This window comes from Littorina saxatilis, linkage group LG17, assembly GCF_037325665.1.
Source record: "Littorina saxatilis isolate snail1 linkage group LG17, US_GU_Lsax_2.0, whole genome shotgun sequence".
NCBI classification, from domain to species: Eukaryota; Metazoa; Mollusca; class Gastropoda; order Littorinimorpha; family Littorinidae; genus Littorina; species Littorina saxatilis.
The window spans coordinates 37,005,316-37,029,159 of record NC_090261.1 but is presented as its reverse complement, the minus strand read 5'-3'; the positions used below and the strand labels follow the sequence as shown (position 1 = coordinate 37,029,159).

The 23,844-nt window shown below is 42.6% G+C and overlaps 1 protein-coding gene across 1 annotated transcript in view; it reads left to right on the top strand.

The window, feature by feature from the left end:
* Positions 1 to 10,459: 10,459 nt before the first annotated feature.
* Positions 10,460 to 23,844, top strand: part of LOC138951651 (ribosomal oxygenase 1-like) — a 28,934-nt gene continuing 15,549 nt past the window's right edge. Inside the window, exons 1-11 of the mRNA XM_070323190.1 lie at positions 10,460 to 10,585; positions 10,811 to 10,909; positions 14,026 to 14,194; positions 14,994 to 15,361; positions 16,826 to 16,923; positions 17,349 to 17,448; positions 18,195 to 18,308; positions 18,790 to 18,896; positions 20,693 to 20,800; positions 21,319 to 21,353; positions 21,697 to 21,791. Of these exons, the coding sequence (XP_070179291.1) occupies positions 10,532 to 10,585; positions 10,811 to 10,909; positions 14,026 to 14,194; positions 14,994 to 15,361; positions 16,826 to 16,923; positions 17,349 to 17,448; positions 18,195 to 18,308; positions 18,790 to 18,896; positions 20,693 to 20,800; positions 21,319 to 21,353; positions 21,697 to 21,791 (1,347 nt within the window). The 5' untranslated portion in view covers positions 10,460 to 10,531. The remainder of the gene's footprint in view (positions 10,586 to 10,810; positions 10,910 to 14,025; positions 14,195 to 14,993; positions 15,362 to 16,825; positions 16,924 to 17,348; positions 17,449 to 18,194; positions 18,309 to 18,789; positions 18,897 to 20,692; positions 20,801 to 21,318; positions 21,354 to 21,696; positions 21,792 to 23,844) is intronic.

Genomic DNA, 23,844 nt, shown 5'->3' with positions numbered 1-23,844 from the left:
CGTCGACAATTTTGAGCAAAATGTGTTATCTGTATCGTTAGTGCTTGTCTGTATGTCTACTTAAAAGACCACGTTTTGTTTTGTTTTGTCATAAATTAGACTTTCCAATGAACTACTCCTCTTGTTTTTTGACAATGAAACAAGGTGTAATGTTTTTAAACAGGGAGATACACGGATGATTTGAGACGTAGATTAAACATTGGTGGCAGGTGTAAAGTTACTCAACGCGGGTAAACGCACTAAGTGAATACTTTTGACACTAATTAATGACAGCTATACGATGAGATGATTATGCTGGTCGACAGCGCGTTGCCGAGCGGGGTAAGGAAATGAATGCCGGTTAAACAATAGCTAACAATCAGACATTTGCAACAAAAGGGACAAATGGCTGAATGGACAACTGCTGGTCTAGTACATTAATAATCAATGATAATTTAATAATGGGGCGGGGATATAGCTCAGTTGGTAGCGCGCTGGATTTGTATTCAGTTGGCCGCTGTCAGCGTGAGTTCGATCCCAGGTTCGGCGGAAATTTATTTCACAGAGTCAACTTTGTGTGCAGACTCTCTTCGGTGTCCGAACCTCCCCCCGTGTACACTACATTGGGTGTGCACGTTAAAGATCCCACGATTGACAAAAGGGTCTTTCCTGGCAAAATTGCTTAGGCACAGTTAATAATTGTCTACCTATACCCGTGTGACTTGGAATAATAGGCCGTGAAAGGTAAATATGCGCCGAAATGGCTGCAATCTACTGGCCGTATAAAATTTCATCTCACACGGCATCACTGCAGAGCGCCTAGAACTGTACCCACGGAATATGCGCGATAAAAGACTCATTGATTGATTGATTAATATGACTACTGGTCTTCTTTTGAGGCGCATACTCGCGCGTACGCCGGTAGCACAGTACAATACAATACATTAACAATACAATACAATACATTAACAATACAATGCAATGCAATACAACAACAACAATAACCACAACCGCGCAAAACAGCAACAACAACAAACACAACGACCGAACGGGTGAATTGAAGCTCAAGAACGCTGAAGGAGAAGAAGAGATACAAGACAATGCTATGACATCCCTCCTCTTGTCTGGTGCTATTGTATTTTCATACTATAATCCATGTCTTCTGCTATGACTTTTCCACACTCACGAAAACATACACACACAAAAACAGTACAACACACACACACACACACACACACACATCTTCTATATATAATATACGACTAGTGTCTGTCTGTCTGTCTGTCTGTTCGCGATGCACGGCCAAAGTTCTCGGTGGATCTTTTTCAAATTTGGACACCGTATTCAGCTACACCCCGGACACAACCTCATCGATGAGATATTTCAACACGTGCTCGCAGCGCTGTGCGCGCTGAACCGATTTTTGTTGTTGTTGTTTTTTTGTTGTTGTCGGGATCCACTACCAGTAACTCTTCCTTATCTTCTCCAGTGTTTTCAGCCGCGATTATCTCCCTTCCTCCGTGTGGCGTCAATCCATATTCCCGTTACTACGTTACTATTTTTAGAAGGTCACTGCACGTTACTATTTTTAGAAGGTCTCCAGTGTTTTGCGCGTTTATCTCCTTTCCTTCGTGCGCCGGCGAAGCCGGCGTACACCCGGCAAAGCCGGGTCCCAGGCGCAGCCTGGTATTCGGCTCTACTTCTTCCCGGCGAAGCCGGTACCCGGCAAAGCGGGTAATCATCTAGTCTATCTATCTATCTATATATATGTGTGAGTTTAGATAGAGCGGACAGCGTCAGATAAACTCTATTTAAACGAGACAGATTAGCCGCGGGTGGAGGAGGAGGATGTTAGATACTTGAGGTAGGCCTAAAGGGATCAGTGTTGGCAGGTAGGGAAGAGAGGGTAGTAAAGCAGGATATCAACACTTAGGCCCGTAATTAGAAAGAGAGGGGAGAGGAGGACTTGTGAAAGTCAAGGAGAAGAGCCCAGCCGCAATGTCCATGTTGCCGGGGGGCTTGCACGTGTGATGCATCAGCGGGGGTCTATAAGAACGGGAGAGCAACACATTGTGGTCAGTCCTTTACCAGCGCGGCGCAGCGGGCATATGCCAACTATTTCTTACTGCAATATGGACTTCGAATTTGGAGCGTGGGCGACAGATCTGCCTTTAACGGTGGTTAAAGTTCTCCAGGATGAGGAGTTGAACACCCTCAATGTGCTGAGTAATGTGACTGCCCAGGATTTGGAGGGCCTGGGTCTCAAGCGTGGCCACTACGTAGCGCTGAGAGTAGCAGTGGCGGCCCTGCAAAAGCGAAGCGGGGGAGGGCCACTATCCCAGCGGGTGACTGAGGAAAAAAGCGTGGAACCACTCCAGGGACTGTTAGGCGGCTTGTCACTGCAGCCAACAGGTGAGACCTCCTATCTTTCCATTCTGGATTTTGTGCCGGGGTCGATGGCGGCCGAGGAAGAGGTGACACTCGGGGGAGGTGTCATCCTAAAACTCAACCAGAGACCAAAACTTGACAAAGTCTCCCCCTGCCACTGGATTGTGGCAAACGCACGCATCATGGCGAGGTTGATTGCTGAGAAGCCCGGGTTTGACTCGACCGCCTACCTCCGGTACACAGAGATGATAGGCGAGCGGGGGCCAGATACTTGTGGCAGTCGGTGCTTCTGTACGACGACGAGTACAGAAGGCGCCAGTCGTCCAGCGGATTCAAGTGGGGAACCCCCAACCCCCACCTGTCCACGGTGATCCTGCGGGACCGGCTCCAGCATGGCGTCCAAGACACCAAGGGCGGCAAGGCGGACGGCCAGCGGCGGTTCCCGGCGACCAGCGGGACCCAACGGGAAGGAAGTGTGCTTATTGTATACCAACAAAGGCGACTGTCCCTATGGGTCCCGCTGCAGATTCCTCCACGTCTGCGACACCTGCGGCATGGGCCACCCCGGCAAGGACCACAAAGTGACAGCTACCACCTCCCCAGCCTAGGACACAGCGCAGCGAATTGCCGACAAAACGGTAGGCCCCACCTTCAACAGCCCGTTCCCTCAGCTAGATTCCAATAAGTGCGAATTTCTCGGAAATAGTGATTCCATTAATGCTAAATCTCAAATGTGGCACAAGGTGCTAGAAGGCGATCACGACAAAACCTTTTTATTAGATGGCATAAGAAACAGTTTCCGTGTAACAGAAGAGAGTAGGGCAGGCGTACTAGACGTAGAGCAAACAAACCATAGGTCATCGAACGAACACCATAAAGCTGTGGAAAAAGAGCTATTAGATCAGATAGAAAAAGGTTATTACATTGTAGCTAGTAGAAAACCAACTGTGGTAAGCGCTATCGCTGCGATTCCCAAGGATGATGGCAGCATCAGGTTGATCCATGACGCTAGCAAACCCACAGGTAGGGCAATGAACGACTATTCTATACCTGAGTCAGCTAAATTTCAAACCGTATCTGACGCGTGCGCCCTAGCGAAGACAGGGTATTGGTGTGCAAAAGTAGACTTGCAGTCCGCCTATCTGTCAGTATGCATCAGTCCGGACGATTATTGTATGACTGGGCTGAAATGGCATTTCACAGGTGAAAAGAAACCCACTTATCTCTTTGACAGTCGGCTGCCTTTTGGCAGCAATGTAGGGCCGTCACACTTCCATCGCCTGTCGCAAGCTATTCGCAGATGCATGGCACGGAAAGGCATGCCAGGTGTGTTAGCGTATATTGATCGATGATTTTCTTCTGGTAGCATCTACCAGACAAGAGTGCAATGACATGTTACTGTGAGGGCCCCAAAGGGTTTAAAATCGTGATCGTGATTGGCGTTTTTTGACCTTTCTGTGACCGTGATTGCCGAAATTTCCATTTCTGTGATCGTGATGGGACTTTGCCCGTGATCCGTGATGACCAAAAAATCAAGTCTCGTGATCGTAATCGTCATTTGTTTTCGTGATCGTGATGGGCATTATTGCAAAGCATTTTATTTTCAACGTACATTTTTCACAGCTGTATCACTCTATGATCCTCTATTCGTCAAGGAGCCAATCCCGATTGAAGGGAAGCAACAACACATTCAGAAATATGATTTTGACAGCGATTGCTTCCCTTTAAGAGAACCAATCACACACAAAAAGAGATCCAATCAGAAGGCGAATTGCAAAAGTCTGCCAAACTTCATCCAATGGAAGGGCTTCGTGCTAAAGTTTTGAGTGCATTCAGTCAAATTCGAATTCGAAGATCAAAAATGGCGTGCAGCGGTACTGTCATCGAACTTCTGTTATATTTTGTGGATTTAAGCCAGACCAAAGCAGGCGGCGAGAATGCCTTCCTTGATGGAAAGGTCAGGCTACGGGTCCGTCTTTCCGAAGACGAAATGTCAAGGTATGTTGATCTATTCAGGGCCGGACTAGGTAAGTACTAGGGGGGGGTTACAGATGGGGGTCCAGGGGGCAAAGCCCCTTGGTGGGGGTCCAGGGGGCGAAGCCCCGGCTTGGTGGGGGTTGCAGCTGAACGTTTTTTGATGTTTCTGGAGGGAAAGGAAGCCTCTCCTTGAACGAAAAAGGTAAATTCGACAGCAAGCTGTATAGGCAATGAAGAAGAATTGAGTTTGTAAGGACTCATACTTTTCATCACAAAAATCGTTGAAGAAAAATGTTTCTCGAAAGGGGGTGAGAGGTGCGATTTCTCCTCGGATTTCATGATGATCCAGATGCAACCCCCCCCCCCCCAAAAGCGTTTGGGAGGTACATGCTGGGGTGGGGGGGGGGGTTGCGCAACCCCTGTAACCCCACACCCCCCCCCCTAGTCCGGCCCTGTCTATGTTGCTCTATGACTGTTCTGAATGTAGGCAAAGATCTTGAAATTTGTTCAAGATCTTTGAGTTTGATTGAGATCATTGACATTGTCGACATTGCCACGTCCGGCTGTCACTCGCTCAGTTTGACATCGACTGGCTCGAGTCTGATCGAGTCTGCGTGTAGCCAAAACCGAAACTAGAAATATGTTTTTCATCCCAGCAACGTGGACACGCTTGGCATAGATTCTAATTGTCGCTTCTTTGCATTAAGCTTGGATTTATTTTAGCTCCTGTAAACTTATCAACAATGAGTTAAATTCAGGAACTATGGCGGGGAGACGTGCCAGTTTGGGTCACTTGATCCTCATGTCAAAGTCGATCGAAGTCATGTTCGTTGGGGATTTTGTTATTATAGACTCTACCATGCCTTGCGAGCGCTACGAATACATGTACTTTAATTTCAATCCACCCTATAGTTTTTGAGAAAATGGGTTTAAAAGATTTAGCTCTGGAAATGTGAAATTGTGCAAGTATATATTCATGTGTGTGAGTGAGGGTGTGGGAGTTGAATGTGTATGAGTGTATATTCCTTCACCCACCTTCATGATTCCTAGACTGACCTTTAGTCAGGATTATAGACTCTACCATCACACATACATGTACTTTAATTTCAATCCACCCAATAGTTTTTGAGAAAATGGGTTTAAAAGATTTAGCTCTGGAAATGTGAAATTGTGCAAGTATATATATTCATGTGTGTGAGTGAGGGTGTGGGAGTTGAATGTGTATGAGTGCAGGGGCGGATTAGGGGGGGGGAGTTACAGGGGTTCCGGACCCCCCCCCCGGCTGTAAAAAAAAAATTAATACTAACTTTAAAAGAAATAATGAGTGGCTGCTGACACCAGTTGATCATGTTTAAAATCAAGGATAAGCCATAAATTGTTCATAAAATAGCTAAATCTCTTCAGCTTCTGGGGGGCTAAGCCCCCCAGACCCCCCAACGGGGCCTTGCCCATGTACCCCACAAGGTCTACCCCTGGACCCCAGGTTGTAACACCCCCCCTCTGGCTTAACTGCTCCGCCCCTGGAGTGTATATTCCTGTAAGTGTCTGTATGAGAGAGAGAGAGAGAGCGAGAGAAAAAAACAATGAAAACAACATTCTTGTTACTGATTACAAATCATATGTATTTCTATGTGTGAATGAAAGAGATTTCAAAAAAATAATAAAAAAGTGCAACAGTTGTCACTTTGTGTTGAATAAACAATAGATCCAGAGGAGCGAATAACTGTGTGGTTGTGTTTACTTTGACACGTGCTTTCTGTACCTGCAACTTTTACCGTGACCGTGATTTGCCACTGGTGTTCGTGATCGTGAAAACAAAAATCAAGGTAACTGTGATCGTGAAAGCTAAAATTTCCCTTCCCGTGATCGTGATGATACCCCCCCTTTGGGGCCCTCTACTGTCTTTAATTAGATTATTGAGGGAACTGGGTTTCAACATTAGCTGGAAGAAGGTGGTGGGGCCTACTCAACGTATCACGTTTCTCGGTGTCGACATCGACACGCGAAACAACACCCTGTCACTTGGAAGTGACAAGTTGCAGCAACTGCGGCAGCGACTCCTCCAGATCCGAGGAAAGAAGCGCGCGACAAAAACTCAGCTGCAAAGCATAGCGAGGTCCCTTAATTGGGCCTGTCAGGCTGTCAGAGGAGGAAAATTCTTTCTGCGGCGGATACTGGACACGATTTAAACCCCTTCAGCAGCAGCGACACAAAGCGAAACTATCTGGCGAATTTCATAAGGATGTACAATGGTGGCTTTCTTTTATGCATGTATTTAACGGCACAGTATATTATTTTCACAATGCAAAACAGCATGTTCATGTAGATGCATGTAACATTGCAGCGGGTGCCTTTTGGCAAGGTGACTGGCAGTACACCATCTTTGAAAAAGACATGCAGGCAGCAAAGGAGCTACATATTAACTATAAAGAAGTGTGCGCTTGACTACCGCTGTTGCTGGGGGAAACTTCTCCAGCCACAGCTTTCGGCGGGGTGGTGCCGCGTGGGCGTTGAGTTGTGGTGTGCCGGTGGAAATTGTCAAGGTGATGGGGGATTGGAAAAGCAACGCGTACTTAGGCTACTTAGACCAGCTGCCACAAAAGATCATCTTACAGATCACATGTAGCCCAGGCAACTCCTTCATGTATAACATCACAACAATCCTAAACCTCCCACCTCTAACCTAGTATACTGTCTTTAGTTGGGCTGAATAACGAGTAGTACCTCTAATTTGGGACTTATCACTGCACAATGATATCTCTCATTGTCAGATGGTATTCTCTTGAATAAACTGCCCTCGTTATTTGCCCAAAATCAATACATGACTTGGCTATGTGTGATGTATGTGCGCACGAGAGTGGTTGCGTGTGTGTCAGGTGTATGTGAGTGTGTGCCCGCGCAGGTGTGTGAGTATAACTGTAAGTAATACTTGAAGAGGGAGAGAAAGAGGAGTGTCATTTCTTTGGGATTATCGTGTGCTCTAGATTTGCGCCGGGGGGGGGGGGGGGGGCGATAAGTGAGTAGTTTAAATATACGACTTGTGTCTGTGTGTGTGTCTGTTCGCGATGCGCGGCCAAGGTTCTCGATGGATCTGTTTCAAATTTGGTGGCCATATTCAGGTACACCCGGGACACACAACCTGGTCGATGAGATATTTCAACACGTGCTCTCAGCGCGCAGCGCTGAACCGATTTTGTTTTTTTTGTCTGGATCCACTACCAGTAACTCTTCCTTATCTTCTCCAGTGTTTTCAGCGTTTACCTCCCTTCCTTCGTATGGCGCGCGGATATTCCCATTCCGTTACTATTTTTAGAAGGTCACTGCACGTTACTATTTTTAGAAGGTCTCCAGTGTTTTGCGCGTTTATCTCCTTTCCTTCGTGCGCCGGCTAAGCCGGCGTACACCCGGCAAAGCCGGGTCCCAGGCGCAGCCTGGTATTCGGCTCTACTTCCTCCCGGCGAAGCCGGTACCCGGCGAAGCGGGTAATCATCTAGTACATACATGTATACATACATTGGCCAGCCGTGTAAACTTTCAAACAGCAAATTGTGTGTGTGTGTGTGTGTGTGTGTGTGTGTGTGTGTGTGCGTGAGTGTGTGTGTGTGTGTGTGTGTGTGTGTGTGTGTGTGTTTGAGAGAGAGAGAGAGAGAGAGAGAGAGAGAGAGAGAGAGAGAGAGAGAGAGAGTACGTTTTATGAACTGTCAATTTAACGATGAGCACAAGCTTTTATTTAGAGACTTTACAATTGATGGGGAATAACCCATGCAAAACGTGATATGTTGCCATTGTGAACATTTTGTACGAATAGTGTCCCTTACCTTAATGTGCCATGTTCTCGCTCCTCAGTGCCTGTTTTTACATTTAGTCAAGTTTTGACTAAATGTTTTAACGTAGAGGGGGGAATCGAGACGAGGGTGTGGTGTATGTGTGTGTGTGCGTGTGTGTGTGTAGAGCGATTCAGACCAAACTACTGGACCGATCTTTATGAAATTTTACATGAGAGTTCCTGGGAATGGTATCCCCGGACGTTTTTTTCTTTTTTTCGATAAATACCTTTGATGACGTCATATCCGGCTTTTTGTAAAAGTTGAGGCGGCACTGTCACACCCTCATTTTCAATCAAATTGATTGAAATTTTGGCCAAGCAATCTTTGACAAAGGCCGGACTTCGGTATTGCATTTCAGCTTGGTGGCTTTCGTTCAATTCTATTTTGGATTTCGTTGTTCGTTTAAAAAAATTTAAATTGTTATCTTCACATCGCATTTTTATCTTCGAATATATTATCTCATGTTATTTCTCTTTATTTTACCGAAGAAACAAACAAACAAAATGCCTCACCACATATACACACAAACCACATTGTCTTACTTTTCCGATCTGAAGAAAATTCTGGGAGGACTAAGGACGATTTTTTCCCTCACTCCGTCGTATACATTGATATTAGTGTCAGGCACTAACATGTAGTGTTAGTATATGTACCAGTCGCACGTAAAAATGATTAATTTACAGTCGCACGTTAAAATTATTAATTTACTTACCACAGCTGTTGATGATGCGCTTGGACATTTGTACATAACGTTAAATCATGCGCGAAACTGTCCAATGTGCCTGCTCATAATGGCAAGACTACATAGCACTACTCTCGTCCAATGCCCTGCTAGTGTGTAGCATTCGATGCTTAATTTTACTGCCGTGCACATTGTAGGCTCGTAAAACTTGAGTGTTTCAGCTTTTACATTGGGGCTGAGACCCCCTTTCTCTCTCTCCCCATTCAAATGAAAATAATGGTTTTAAAGTTCTTTGTAATCGCCCATGAGGCTATAAACGGTCGAGTACTTTACAGAATTTTCCTACCTTTAAACATGATTAATGTCTGGTTGTCTCTGGTCAAATTCGATGACCATAGCGGGATGGAGTTTCAGTCAGCAAAGTGAAAGCTTAGGCCAAAAAAAAATTGTCTGTTTCTGGTAACATGGCTAAAAAAAATAGGGTCGGTAGGTAGGGATTTTTTTTTTATTTTTTATTTTATTTTACCCCAAATGTAGACCAATAAAACTACATAACTTTAAAAATCGCGCAAAGAGACTGGATTCACTATACATAGAGACAAGACACTCAACACATTTACAAATCGTCAGCGGACTTTCGTTTTCACACGTTTTTGTTGTTCATTTTCTCACCCTGTCCTTTACCACCAAAAAAAAAAAAAAAAAAATTTTGAGTTTGGAAAAAAAAAGTTTAGGGTCGGCGCCGAAATTTAGGGTCGGTCGGGTGACCAGAAACAGAAATTAATTTTTTTTTGTGCCTTATTAGTTTATTAAAATGTTGTGTGAAGCTTTGAAACTTTATTCACTTTGGGCTCGATGATCTATGGAAACAAACATGGTAGTGTGGTTGATCCTGGTAAAATGTCAAGGTCATAGTGGGGTCGAGTGCGCGTACAACAAGGAAGGTTATGGTCTTCTTGGAAAAAAACAGACAGACAGAGAACGTGCAAATACTCATTAAGCACCGAAGACTGGCAAACAGACGGTAGTCATGCAAATACTTTAGTGTGAAGATACCTTTTATTGAGAAGAAAAAAGACATTGTGACAGTTTGTGGATGTAATGATATAGGTTACATTACATATAACTTGATTGTCAGAGAGAGAGAGAGAGAGAGAGAGAGAGAGAGAGAGAGAGAGAGAGAGAGAGAGAGAGAGAGAGAGAGAGAGAGAGAGAGAGAGATCTTCGCCCCGCCGTCATATTACCCCCTCGATATATACTCGAGACTGAAATGTTGTTTCCTGGTAAAATTAATTAAATGAAATTATTTAAGGACGAAAAGCATGTTAGTTTCTTGCATGTAGTGAAGAAAATTGGTGGTGAAATTCAATAGATTTCACCCCAAAAATCGATTTCTTCAAAAACGTGTACCGAGTGGTTACGTCCCTTGAATGAGAAGGGAAACATTTTAGGATGAATCAAATTTCTAAGTTAAATACAAAAGATTGGTTGGACAAATTTAGCCTCATGAAGGATTTTCCAATGGACACACACTGACACAGCTGTACAGTGACTTCCCTTGTTTTACAATTTTCGTTGTTGTTGGAGTGCCTTCCCTTTAATAACTCTTTCTTTCATGAAAACATAATCGACTTTGAATCAAACGTTCTACCACATTTCCCAGCAAACAAACCAAATCATGAAGAAATCATCCGCATTCTCCGTGTTTGCTGGCAAAGGAAACGAGAGAAAGGTAGGTTACAGAAAGGATCACACTTGTCTTTAGCTGAACTTTTCTTGCTGATTTACCAAAAAGATGTCTTTGGCTCCAGTACAGTAGCAGCCGAACTAAGACTAAGTCCACCCACATGGCTTCCAAGTTCCCTCTGTCAGTCTGTGCGGGTGTGTGATACCCCAGTATGAAAGGTTTGGTTGCAAAATAGTTATTCTTCCTAAAACTGTTATCGGTCATTTTCAGGCTAAAAAGATGGATACACCAACAGGACCAAAGGAAGCAGGGGGCAGTCTGAAACGGGCAGGCAGCACGCCAACCATGGGCAGAGGCAAAAAGCTGCTGGTTTGAAAACTTTTTTTAAACTTGCATTTAGGGCATGCGCTATTAAGAAAGATTAGCTGTACTAATGAACGGCAGTCTCCAGAATTAGCCCTTTGATAGGTAGGTCGTCACGGCAATAATCCGATCTAGCCTAATGTGTGGGTCACTGACAGAATCTGAATATATACCGTAAAATCCCTAGCAAACGCCCATCCCCCCTCCGCACAGATTTCGGGTAAAAGTAGGGGGTGGGCGTTTGCTAGGTATCCACCCCTTAGCAAGATAAAGTGTCATCACATTTTCATGAGAAAAAAAGTGATACAACCATGTCGGAGAAATACGGTGGGACAAGAAACACACACAGACACACACAAACACACACATACACACGCACACACACACTCCCGCACACATACACTAACAGATATCCACAGTTACGCATCCACAAACACGCGCACGAAGTACAAAAGCACATACACACACACACACACATTTTGACAGATGTTGAGGCTGGGCTCACTTTATTTTGACTGAACAAAAAAATCCAGTGTCACAATAATAAAAACAAAACCTAAATGTTTTTTCCCTCCAGATATCAATTATTTTCGTGAATTAGCCTGATCTTCCCAGCGATGGTGATGATTTTGGGTTAGTGATACTGATATATAGACACATTTTAAATCACTGTTGGTTTCTTTTGGGACTGTATATATTTTGTAAATAAAAAAAAACACACACTATAACAATAGAATCAGGTACCTTATTCTATTAAAAAAACGGGATGGGCGTTTGCTAGGTAGTGACCCCTCTGCACAACTTTTGGCCAAAAGTGGGGGGTGGGCGTTTGCTAGATACTGGGCGTTTGCTAGGAGAATGTATTTTTTTTTACCTTATCCAAACAAGTTGAATTTTAGTCTCAGAATGCACCAGATTGTACAGATTTTAATGTACCCAGGGGTGTCGTTTGGGTCGGCCCTTCGGCCAATCGCCAATTTTTTTTACTTTGGCCGAAACTTTCATGTCCCTATCGGCCAAATGTCCGAAGAGTATTCGCCTAAATCGGCCACAGTTTGTCCAGTTTTTGACTCACATGCGAAGCAAAAGTGAGTCTATGTACTCACCCGAGTCGTCCGTCCGTCCGTCCGTCCGGACGTCCGGACGTCCGGACGTCCGGAAAACTTTAACGTTGGATATTTCTTGGACACTATTCAGTCTATCAGTACCAAATTTGGCAAGATGGTGTATGATGACAAGGCCCCAAAAAACATACATAGCATCTTGACCTTGCTTCAAGGTCAAGGTCGCAGGGGCCATAAATGTTGCCTAAAAAACAGCTATTTTTCACATTTTTCCCATTTTCTCTGAAGTTTTTGAGATTCAATACCTCACCTATATATGATATATAGGGCAAAGTAAGCCCCATCTTTTGATACCAGTTTGGTTTACCTTGCTTCAAGGTCAAGGTCACAGGAGCTCTTCAAAGTTGGATTGTATACATATTTTGAAGTGACCTTGACTCTGAACTATGGAAGATAACTGTTTCAAACTTAAAAATTATGTGGGGCACATGTTATGCTTTCATCATGAGACACATTTGGTCACATATGATCATGGTCAAGGTCACTTTGACCCTTATGAAATGTGACCAAAATAAGGTAGTGAACCACTAAAAGTGACCATATCTCATGGTAGAAAGAGCCAATAAGCACCATTGTACTTCCTATGTCTTGAATTAACAGCTTTGTGTTGCATGACCTTGGATGACCTTGACCTTGGGTCAAGGTCACATGTATTTTGGTAGGAAAAATGTGTAAAGCAGTTCTTAGTGTATGATGTCATTGCTGTCAAGGTCAAGCATGTGAGTCGTATGGGCTTTGCCCTTCTTGTTTGTATTGGTCAGGCTTTGATTGCTAAAACTGCTGCCGATGTACTTAGTCAACTGACTGACGTTTATTTCCTTCGCGAATACCAAAAACGAAACATCAATGTTTTGAACGGAAGCCATTGCCAAAAAATATAGATGCCAGAGTGGTTTCCCTTGGACAAGGGAAAGCACACTAACAGCGTTTGCGTTCGCCGGTTCGCGATAGTTTATCAGTCAGTCATTGCTTTCGATTTTGATTTGAACATGTCGCAACCAAAAAAGAAAAAAACTAAATTGGCCAAGGTTTGCTACCTGTCGCCAAGGTAAGTGATTCCGGACAAAATGATAGGAACACTGCGAATGTGGACAGTGTCAGTGTGAGTGGTAGTAGTGTTGTCGAGTCGATCGAAGCAGACGACATAGCAGACGATAGTCACCGCGAATCGAAATCTGCTGAGCCAGAGAATGAAAAGCGTCCTCCAAATCGTGGTTTCCAAGCAAAATGGCTCACCCTACGCTGTCTTTTATTGGTGTTTTACCAGTCATGTTTCCCAAGGCTTGTCAAGATTTGCACAAGATTGGAAGAGTTTTACTTTCAAGAAATTAAAGTTAAAGCTTTGAAAAAGTTTCAGAGAACTGGTGTCTGATGTGTTTCAGTTGCAGTATGCAACATATAATCCAGGGGCGGATTAGGGGGGGTGTCACAGGGGTTCCGGACCCCCCCCCCCCTCCCGGCTGTCCCCCCCCCCCCCCCAAAAAAAAATTCTGTCTGTGATTTTTTTTTTTTTTTTTTTCTGTCTGTAAAGCCGGGGGAAGAGTTAATTGTTTAGTTGTCACAGTATGCCTTCTAACCATACTATTTGATGTCGGGAGCAGATATCAGTGAAGATAAATTGCCATTATTTAATACTAACGTTAAAAGAAATAATGAGTGGCTGCTGACACCAGTTGATCATGTTTAAAATCAAGGATAAGCCACAAATTGTTTATAAAATAGCTAAAATTCTTCAGCTTCAGGGGGGCTTTGCCCCCCAGACCCCCCAGCGGGACCCTGGACCCCAGGTTGTACCCCCCCCCCCCCCCCTCTGGCTTAACTGCTCCGCCCTGTAATTTGTGTTCCTGAGACAATGATTGTATACTATTGGTGTTCCCCTCTGAATAATTAAAAAAAAAGATCTGAATTGGTAATTATTTGTTAAACATTTAAATTTTAATACAATGGCAAAAAGACAAAATTCTTTTATGGTTTTGATCTTGTTTATTTGTATGGCAGAACTCAATTCGGGCCAGTGTTCGAGGATCAGGACAGAAAGGTCGCCCACCTAATTTGAAAAACAAAGAAGAGAGTCCCCACATTGCTAGCAACACAGCGCGTCAGGTGTCCCTAACATCCCTGAAGTCAGTAGGCGATGAAGCCAAGGCAGGAAGCAAAGCAAAACAAGGTATGTGTCGCATACACTTATCAAGGTAAACAAAGTCTAAAGAACATGTTTATCTGTGTTATGTAGTTTTGCGTGGACGTTGTATTCTCACATTTCTTTGCCAATATAAATCTGTCCATAGTTTTGGCAGAGTAGCTTTTCTGAGTCTGTGTGCTTACGACTAAGACTAATATCATGGAAAATGTAAATCTATCATTGGTTCTCACTCCACTAAAACCTTCACCGTTCACACACTTTCAGTTTAAAGGATAAAAAGAAGAGGCTGACATTCTAGTTTGTAAAGTAAGAATAAGTCCAGGAGGGGTTAGACGGAGATGGATGTGTTCATGCATTGTGTGCCTTTTTTGAGCATGCAAATTTGTCTGCCGACATGCTGCATCAGTTTGTCTATAACTGCATTGTTCAGTACCACATCTTCTCTCGCACACTTGAGAAATTAGAAAGTATTCATTTCCTATAAGAACACAATTACTATTAGAACCTTCTCTACAACAGCGTCTCAGTTTAAGATTTTGGCCTGTACGTGTATTAGAATTTCGGCATTATGCAAAACGTGAGTATTTCTCAGAACGATAACTGTCATGACTTGAGTTCAGTAACAACATTAGTAGGACTAAGCCTTCTCAGTCAGAAAGTGTGCACTTTAACGTACAGTAGCAGGCTTGAAGAACACAGGTAGTGGTAGCACTAAAAATGCTTTTTTCTCTTGTAGATGAGATGATGTTAGGATGTATATTCATTGTAAAGTCAGAAGCAAAAGAAAGTGTGATATTTTCAAGAGTGAACCCCTTTCCTCTAGGCAACAAACCAGCAGTTGATCATACGTCAAAACCAACTTCTCAGAGCAACCTGAAAAGTGTCATTCCAGTCAGAGCAGAAGCGACCAGTTCACAGCCAGCCGTGGGGAGCAAGATCCGAAAGCAGCCAGCAAGCTTTTCAACATTTAAACTTCCCGCCTCAGCACAGAACGATGCAACGGAGACGAATGGGAAAGGTACTAAGAGACAGCTGGAACTTCAGGGGTCTACGGTTGCTGCTCCAAAGTCCAAGAAGAAGCGAGTGTCTTCTGAGACTGGTTCTGTCAGTGGGGAAGATATCGGTCATTCCAGGAGGACGCGGAGAAAGCTGACTGATTCTGGCGACGGAGAAACCGAGACAAACGAAAAGGTGAGGGACATGGAGGTTTTGTTATGAACTAATTTTCTTCTTGCATTTAATAGCAGGTATGTAACATCTTCACGAATTCACAAAGTAAAAAAAAAAAAAAAGCTTTGATTTGGTGTAACTGCTTTGGAAGGAGGCCAGAAAATGCATTGTGGAATATTTTGATGTTGTGCTGTGTCAAGGATGTAGCTTTCAATGGAACCACAGATAAGTTAGTTTGAGCAAATCTTTGGTCTGCAATGATAACCACAAATAAAAAAGAATTTGTTTGATAAATTTAACCCTTTCGCTGCCAATCAAAACTTACTTATATGTGCATTCCTGATTGCCAGGGAATTTTGGAGTTCGGGGTGTAATAATTCACAAAAAATTCTAGCTCCAAACTGGCAGTAGGTAGGTAAGTAAAACCAATGTTATTTTTAAAGGAAATTGAACCAAGAATCTGTTTTTAGTGTCTAAACATGGAAATAATAATTAGTTTGGCTTATGATGATGTTTAAATATGAACTTTTGAAAAATCAGTCCGGCGCATCTTCCGGTGCCTGTGGATCAAACACAGTTGGCTGTTTTGCTTGCTCCAATCCAAGAAAGGATCATAATCGCTGTCATCTACCTGTTTCCAACGAATCGTCCGAAAGAAGATCTCCCCCTTCCCCTGTCAGTATCCATAATCATTTGCACCGCCTGTAGCGTCAGTCCGTCTTTGTTTTTCCCTACTAGGGCCCGGTCGACTGTCACCGTTAGCCATATTGACGAGTCGAGCTTTCTCTCCCCTTTCCTGCCCGCCAAGGCCGAAAATATCCTTCAGACGCAAAACCGCGTCACCATTTATGTTTATTCATGAGAATGAGGTATCCTACCAAGCCATTGGCTGCTATTTGTGTGTCAGCAGTGACGTAGCATTTCTGGAAAATTCCTGAATGGAGAAGACGGGTTTACCCGTCCTAAGGCGCTGCGGCTGCACATAGACCATTTATCCTGGACCGCCAACTAGCTCTCTCTCCGCTCTTTCTCTCTATTACGAGGTAGCGGCCTCTCGCATTTTGGAACCTACGCTTACATGGCCTTTCAGAAATCAGGGGGATGTCATATCCGGTGTCGATTGTAAACATGGACGAAGTTGCCGAGGTAAGTTCTGAAAATGCTAAAATAAACTCAGCTAAAGTGCATATGGAACATGTTTTTCGATGAGTTTTGTTAAGTTTAGTTTGGAGTTTTGGAAAATCCAGTTCATTGTCACCTCCCATTGTCACAAATAACTGGAGCGTGCTTTCTTTTCACTGTCTTCGAATCGCTGGCCTTTCAAACCGGACACTAAGCGCCCCTGAAAGTCGAGCGTCGTAACCTCGAAGGGTCACGTGACGAGTTGGCGGTCCAGGCTATTTGGTATATGGGCTGCACAAGCGCATGACGGGTATACCCGTCATAAGGCAGTCAAGGGGTTAAAATCGTTGTTCTGGTTTGCAGCTGAGCAAGCAGGTGCCCTACATGCACGACAGCTCAGCTGAGGCGGCCAGAATGTTTGACGTTCTCATTCATCCTGTCACTACTGACAGGTTCTTCAGGTCAGAGCAGCTAGGTTTTCGTGTTTGTGAATGTGTTTTGCTGCGAAAGTGTGTGTGTGTGTGTGTGTGTGTGTGTGTGTGTGTGTGTGTGTGTGTGTGTGTGTGTGTGTGTGTGTGTGTGAACGATAAAATAAACAGCGATTATCAGTGTCTGTGTTTTAACTTTGTGTACCTAAACAGTGGACATTTCTCTATCCGTCATGAGCTGATGGCATCGGTGAGAATGTATTTCGGTGGAATCCTCCTTTTGAGCCCTTGCTTTCCCATCTTTTCTGTTCATAAACTTTGTAAACATACCTCCATTTTAAGACACCCTCCTTTTTAAGACTGGATTTTCCAAGCTTTTGTGAAATCATAAAAGGGGGATGTAAAACATGCATGGTTATATATCATACTATAATGTGAGTTGTTTCCCTTTGACACAGAGAGCTGTGGGAACAGAAACCTCTGTTGGTCAGACGACACCTGCCAGACTACAACAAAGGGTGGTTCAGCACAGCTGAGTTCGACAGAATCCTGCGACAGGTTTGTGTCTTGTTATTACTATTATTGTTCTGTATGATTGATTTAAAAAAAACTTTTTTTTCTTTTTGTTTACTTACATCTCTTTGTCATTTGTCTCTCTTTTTGTTCTGGTGTTTTAAACTTCCAGTTTATTTGTGGTTTTCAAACTGACTATGTGCTTCTTTTTCTTCTTCGTTCATGGGCTTAGACTCCCACGTTCATTCATGTTTTTAGCACGAGTGGATTTTTACGTGTTTGACCGTTTTTACCCCGCCATTCAGGCAGCATAAATATGCCGATTTTGGGGGAGGCATGCTGAGTATTTTCGTGTTTCTATAACCCACTGAACTCTGACATGGATTACAGGATCTTTTCCGTGTGCACTTGGTCTTGTGCTTGCGTGTGCACACGAAGGAGGTTAAATCACTAGCAGGTCTGCACATAAGTTGACCTGGGAGATCGGAAAAATCTCCACTCTTTACCCACCAGGCGGCAGCGACCGGGATTCGAACTCACCACCTCCCGATTAGGGGGCCGACGCCTTACCACCTTGCCACTGCGCCCATCGACTATGTGCTTGAAAATGAGAGATGCTGTAGTCCATGAGCAGAACATGTTTATACCATACTGCTGCTTGCATGGCAGTCATGCACATTCATTCCTATTATAATTTATATTTGTCATGACTATTGCAAATTCAAATCCGACTTGAAGGAGATAGCCATCGATGTTTGCGCTGGTTAACATTACTCATGCTTTGATTTCAGGAGAACATTCAGTTTGGAGTGAACATTGACATCACCTCTTACGTCGACGACAAGCGAGAGACCCACAACCCAGCTGGTCGTGCTTATGCCCCTTTAGTGTGGGACTTCTATCAGGTCTGTTACCTCCCTTGAAATACTGGTTTGTAGCGTTTGAGATTAACTACTTATCTGATAGGGCTTGTGAGCCATTTTAAGATTCACATACACACATACACAGATGTTGTTTTAGAGTTTGATTCTTGGTAAGAGCTGTTGATGTAGTTGTTCGTGCTGTACTATTCAGTGAGATTACCCAAGCTGTTTTGTAAACAGGCATTACAGGTAAAGAAGCATTCATCCCACACACAAAAAAAGGTCACTTGGTTATGGCAACCTGTCCAGCTGAGATGTCATAACATAGCAAAAGCTTTGATTTGATACTAAAAACAGTCAAATTTGAATAATTAAAATCATTAACACGGACTTGGTTTATGATTTCTTTTCCAGTATTTTTACATGAAAAATGTGGTATGATACTGTTGTAATTTCAGGTGCAGGCCTATGCTCCCAAAAATGATTGTCTTTCATAGAGTTAATTGTTGTTCTTGCTTTACAGAAAGGGTGCTCAGTGCGGTTTTTAAACCCACAGTCATACTGTCGCAGCATGTGGAAAATCCTCTCCGTTATTCAGGAATTCTTCAACTGCAGTGTGGGAGCCAACGTGTGAGTTTATTTACCCAGGTTTTTTTTTAGCAACAATGTCAAAAGACATAAGATAAGATAATTTCTTGTCCATACAAATAAACAGTGGATGGAGTGTGATTTGTCCTGGCAGATCAGGAAGAGACAGGGTTTGCAAATGGAAAAGCTGACTCCAAATGTTTGATAAGTGTACAATGATTAAAATGAGGCGAGTTGGCAGGTCAAGGTTTTTTTGTATGGATTGGGCAGGCTTCAAATTCCTTGGGTATGGAGCACTCAATGTCCCATTCTCTGTGAACCTTAGATTTTTTTTTCGTCAAGTCAAGTCAAATCAAGTCAAGTATTTTATTGTTTTGGGCCCAGAGGGCTTTGAAACAAAGATATAACTTTAACAAAAAAAGGTAACAAATCAGACAGTTAATATATGTATACAAATTGAGCGGACAAATACAACAATACTATACAACCAAAATAAATTGGCAATATACACTTCCATACATACAAACAAAAAGAAAAGAAAAATAGGTTTAACAATATCAGGTAAGAAATCAGACAGATAATATGTATACATTAAGCGGACAACAATAATATACAGCCGAAATAAATTGGCAATACCATTATGCCATGCATCTTTTGTAAAAACACAAAACAAAACAAAAGCATGTATTACATACATATACATACCAATAAAGAAACTAGATGTAACGCTAACATACTAAAATCATAACATGGGAGTGGTGAAACAGGCGTTGGGGTCGGCAGAAAAAGATCAGATTGTCAAGGTTACTCTAATCCAACATTTTTATTCTCTCATTGCCACTGAATAGATCGACACATCCATTTTTTGAGTCACTTGAGAAAAAGTGACTCTATGTAATCGGTCAGTGTTAGTCTGTCCGGCCGGCCGTCCGGCCGGCCGTCCGTAGACACCACCTTAACGTTGGACTTTTCTCGGAAACTATCAAAGCGATCGGGCTCATATTTTGTTTAGTCGTGACCTCCAATGACCTCTACACTTTAACGATGGTTTCGTTGACCTTTGACCTTTTTCAAGGTCACAGGTCAGCGTCAAAGGAAAAATTAGACATTTTATATCTTTGACAAACTTTTCTCGGAAACTATCAAAGCGATCGGGCTCATATTTTGTTTAGTCGTGACCTCCAATGACCTCTACACTTTAACGATGGTTTCGTTGACCTTTGACCTTTTTCAAGGTCACAGGTCAGCGTCAAAGGAAAAATTAGACATTTTATATCTTTGACAAAGTTCATCGGATGTGATTGAAACTTTGTAGGATTATTCTTTACATCAAAGTATTTACATCTGTAGCCTTTTACGAACGTTATCAGAAAAACAAGGGAGATAACTAGCCTTTTCTGTTCGGCAACACACAACTTAACGTTGGGCTTTTCTCGGAAACTATAAAAGTGACCGGGCTCAAATTTTATGTGAACGTGACTCATTGTGTTGTGAATAGCAATTTCTTCCTGTCCATCTGATGCCTCATATAATATTCAGAACTGCGAAAGTGACTCGATCGAGCGTTTCCTCTTCTTGTTAAAGATATATTTTGTGTGTGTGTGTGTGCATTGCCTGGTACTCTTGTCGGAAGGGGATATTATAATAAGTATTAATCATTATCGTCATTAAAGAACTTGTTAAGAAGGAAGTCAGATATGGAATTTTAATTATAGTGTCATGGCTTTGACAGGTATTTGAGACCACCTGGCGTTCAGGGCACTGTGATGATTCGCCGCACTATGATGACTTTGTTGCCTTTTTCTTCAAAATATATTACTGTGCAATATCTGTGAAAGGTATCTGACACCACCTGGCACACAGGGCTTTGCGCCGCACTACGATGACATTGAGGCCTTTGTCATACAGCTGGAAGGAAAGAAACATTGGAAGCTGTATAACCCAAGGTAGGCCTATTTCCTATACAGTGACCCCAAAAAGTCAGAAAAAACAGGTCTTAGAAGGGAGTGAGTCTTAAAATGGAGATGAATTTACAGATGTTGTAAACAGAATCTCTTCACAATTTAAAAAGAGAGGTCTTTAAAGAGGGAAATCGGGCGTTTTAAAAGTGGCTTCTACTGTAACACAGTGACTCAGCACATTGGAAATGAGAAAAGGTGAGAGATTGAGCGTGTGATATTTGTTTGTATGTTGGTGCCACTGCAAGCGTCACAGTTGCTGTCAAACAGATTTGTTCTATGTCTTTTTCAACTTCAAAATCTTCCTTGGAACATACATTTTTACAGTGAAATTCGCTCTTTAGTTTTAGCTGCAAGGAATAACATGCATCGAACGTTTGTATTCAAGACACAGATAGAGGAGCACAGATTCACAGCACATTTGTTGGTTAGCTTTAGGTAGCAATACGCCGTGGATGAAAAGCATTCTTGGTGATGATTACTATTTTATTTGATTTTTTTTTCAGATCAGATGAAGAGACGCTGCCTAGATTTTCAAGCAGTGAGTATCTTTGACCTTATATATCTTGTAGTTGGTTGTCTGCTTCTGCTTTTATTGTCGTTACGGACAACCGTTACTGCTCAACCTTTTGATGTTAGTTAGTTTCTGTATTCATTTGTTTGTAATGTTGTTGGTTGTTTGTTTGTACATGTATTAGTTCATTAAGTTTATAAATTCTTACCAAGGTGAATGGGAGTGGATGATATTCTTTATCAATAAGTTACACGTTTGATATATTTAATGTCAAACAGCCCCAGAGTTAAAAATCATACTTTCTGTTACCTTTACATGCTTGGAGAAAAATAATGTCTAAACTCAATGAAGGAGTGACAACTCTTTGCAGAAAACTTCTCCCAAAACGACATTGGAGGCACTATTCTGGATGTGGTTCTGGAGGCTGGTGATCTCCTGTACTTTCCCCGTGGAACTATTCACCAGGTAAACCTGCTGTTCTACCTTTGTCTTCCTTTCATTGTCCTTGTTCAATTGTTGATATGAAGTTTCACTTGTAACAGGTACAGTGAAACCCTCCTTTTAAGACCGCCAAAAATCTCACAAAGTCAAGTCTTAAAAGAGAAAGAGAGTCTTTAAACTGAGGGGAACTTACAGAATTTATTACAGTCGAACCCACTTAAAACGAACACGCTAGTTACGAATTTTGACTTATAACGTATTAGTTTCAAGTTCCCAACTGAATACCTCTTTCTTCATGCTTAAAAAAAATGCTTAAAACGAATTCTTTGTAACGAATTTATGCTTATAACGAGCACTTTTTGGATTCCCAAGCATGCATAATGTCTGTAATTTACTCACGCTTATGACGAAATCTTTAAACTCGTCCCGAGATCGACATATCATGGGAATTTGAGAAGTTTGAATACATGTGTCAAAGTCTTCCCTTGCGTCGACTGCTTGAACCATTGCTCAACCGATCACTGAATAAAGTTAAACTGATTACACTGTACTCACAAAACAATTTCAAATTTAGAATCAAAGTGATTGATAGCTCAGACACTGAACATGAATGACTGACTGACGTTTATTTCCTTCGCGAATACCAAAAACGAAACATCAATGAACGGAAGCCATTGCCAAAAAATATAGATGCCAGAGTGGTTTCCCTTGGACAAGGGAAACCACACTCTCAACGTTTGCGTTCGCCGGTTCGCGATAGTTTATCAGTCAGTCAGTGCTTTCGATTTGGATTTGAACATCATGTTGCAACAACAAACAAACAAAACTAAATTGGCCAAGGTTTGCTACCCGTCGCCAAGGTAAGTGATTCCGGACAAATGATAGGAACACCGCGAATGTGGACAGTGTCAGTGTGTGCGTGTGTGTGTGACCAAAAACGTAACAACTGGATGACACATCTGTGTGCTCACTCTCACTCAAACTCAACAATCATCACTCAACATGAGACACACATGAACATGTAACTGAATATGTCACTTTATTGTCTAAACGTGAAGCAGCATGAAAGTTGCGAAAGAAACAAATTGAACACCATAAAATGTACAAGACTTTATAAAAAAAAAAATAAAAAAAAAATCAATCAATTTTCTTAATACGAATTTTGGTTAGGACGAACTTTTTTTCCGATCCCCAGTGATTCGTCTTAAGCGAGTTCGACTGTACTGCAAAATCTGAAAATACAGGGTCCTAAAGTGGGGTGTGGGGTGGGGATTGTAAAAAGGGGAGTTCATGTTAACCCGTGATTTGTAAAAATGTAAAAAATATTTTACAAATCACGTTGAACCTAAAACCGCGATTTGTAAAAATGTAAAAAAAAAAATAATAATCCTTTTTTTTTCATGTCTTTCTTGTCTCATTGCTGAGAAATTCGGATCGCTTCCTCCCAGTGAAAAGCTAGCAGCAACAGAGTCGTGCTACCCCAAAGTCAAGGGATCCATTAGATTTTTTTTCTTTCTTTCCTTTATTGTCCCATCGCTGAGAAATTCGGATCGCTTCCTCCCAGTGGAAAGGTAGCAGCAACAGAGTCGCGCTACTGCAAAGTCAAGGGATTCATGTTGTTTCTTTCTTTTCTTTATTGTCCCATCGCTTGGAATTCGGATCGCTTCCTCCCAGTGGAAAGCTAGCAGCAAGAGAGTCGCGCTACCCCAAAGTCAAGGGATCTATTAGATTTTTGTTTTTCATTTCTTTATTGTCCCATCGCATGGAAATTTGGGTCGCTTCCTCCCAATGGAAAGCTAGCAGCAACAGAGTCGCGCTACCCCCAAATCAAGGGATCCATTAGATTTCTTTTTTCTCATTTCTTTACTAGATTGTCCCATCGCTGGGAAATTCAGATCGCTTCCTCCCAGTGGAAAGCTAGCAGCAACAGAGTCGCGCTACCCCAAAGTCAAGGGATCTATTTAGCTTTCCACTGGGAGGAAGGGACCCGAATTTCCAAGCGACTGGACAAGAAATACATACACAAAAGTATATATAATAGATCCTTTGACTTTGGGGTAGCACGACTCTGTTGCTG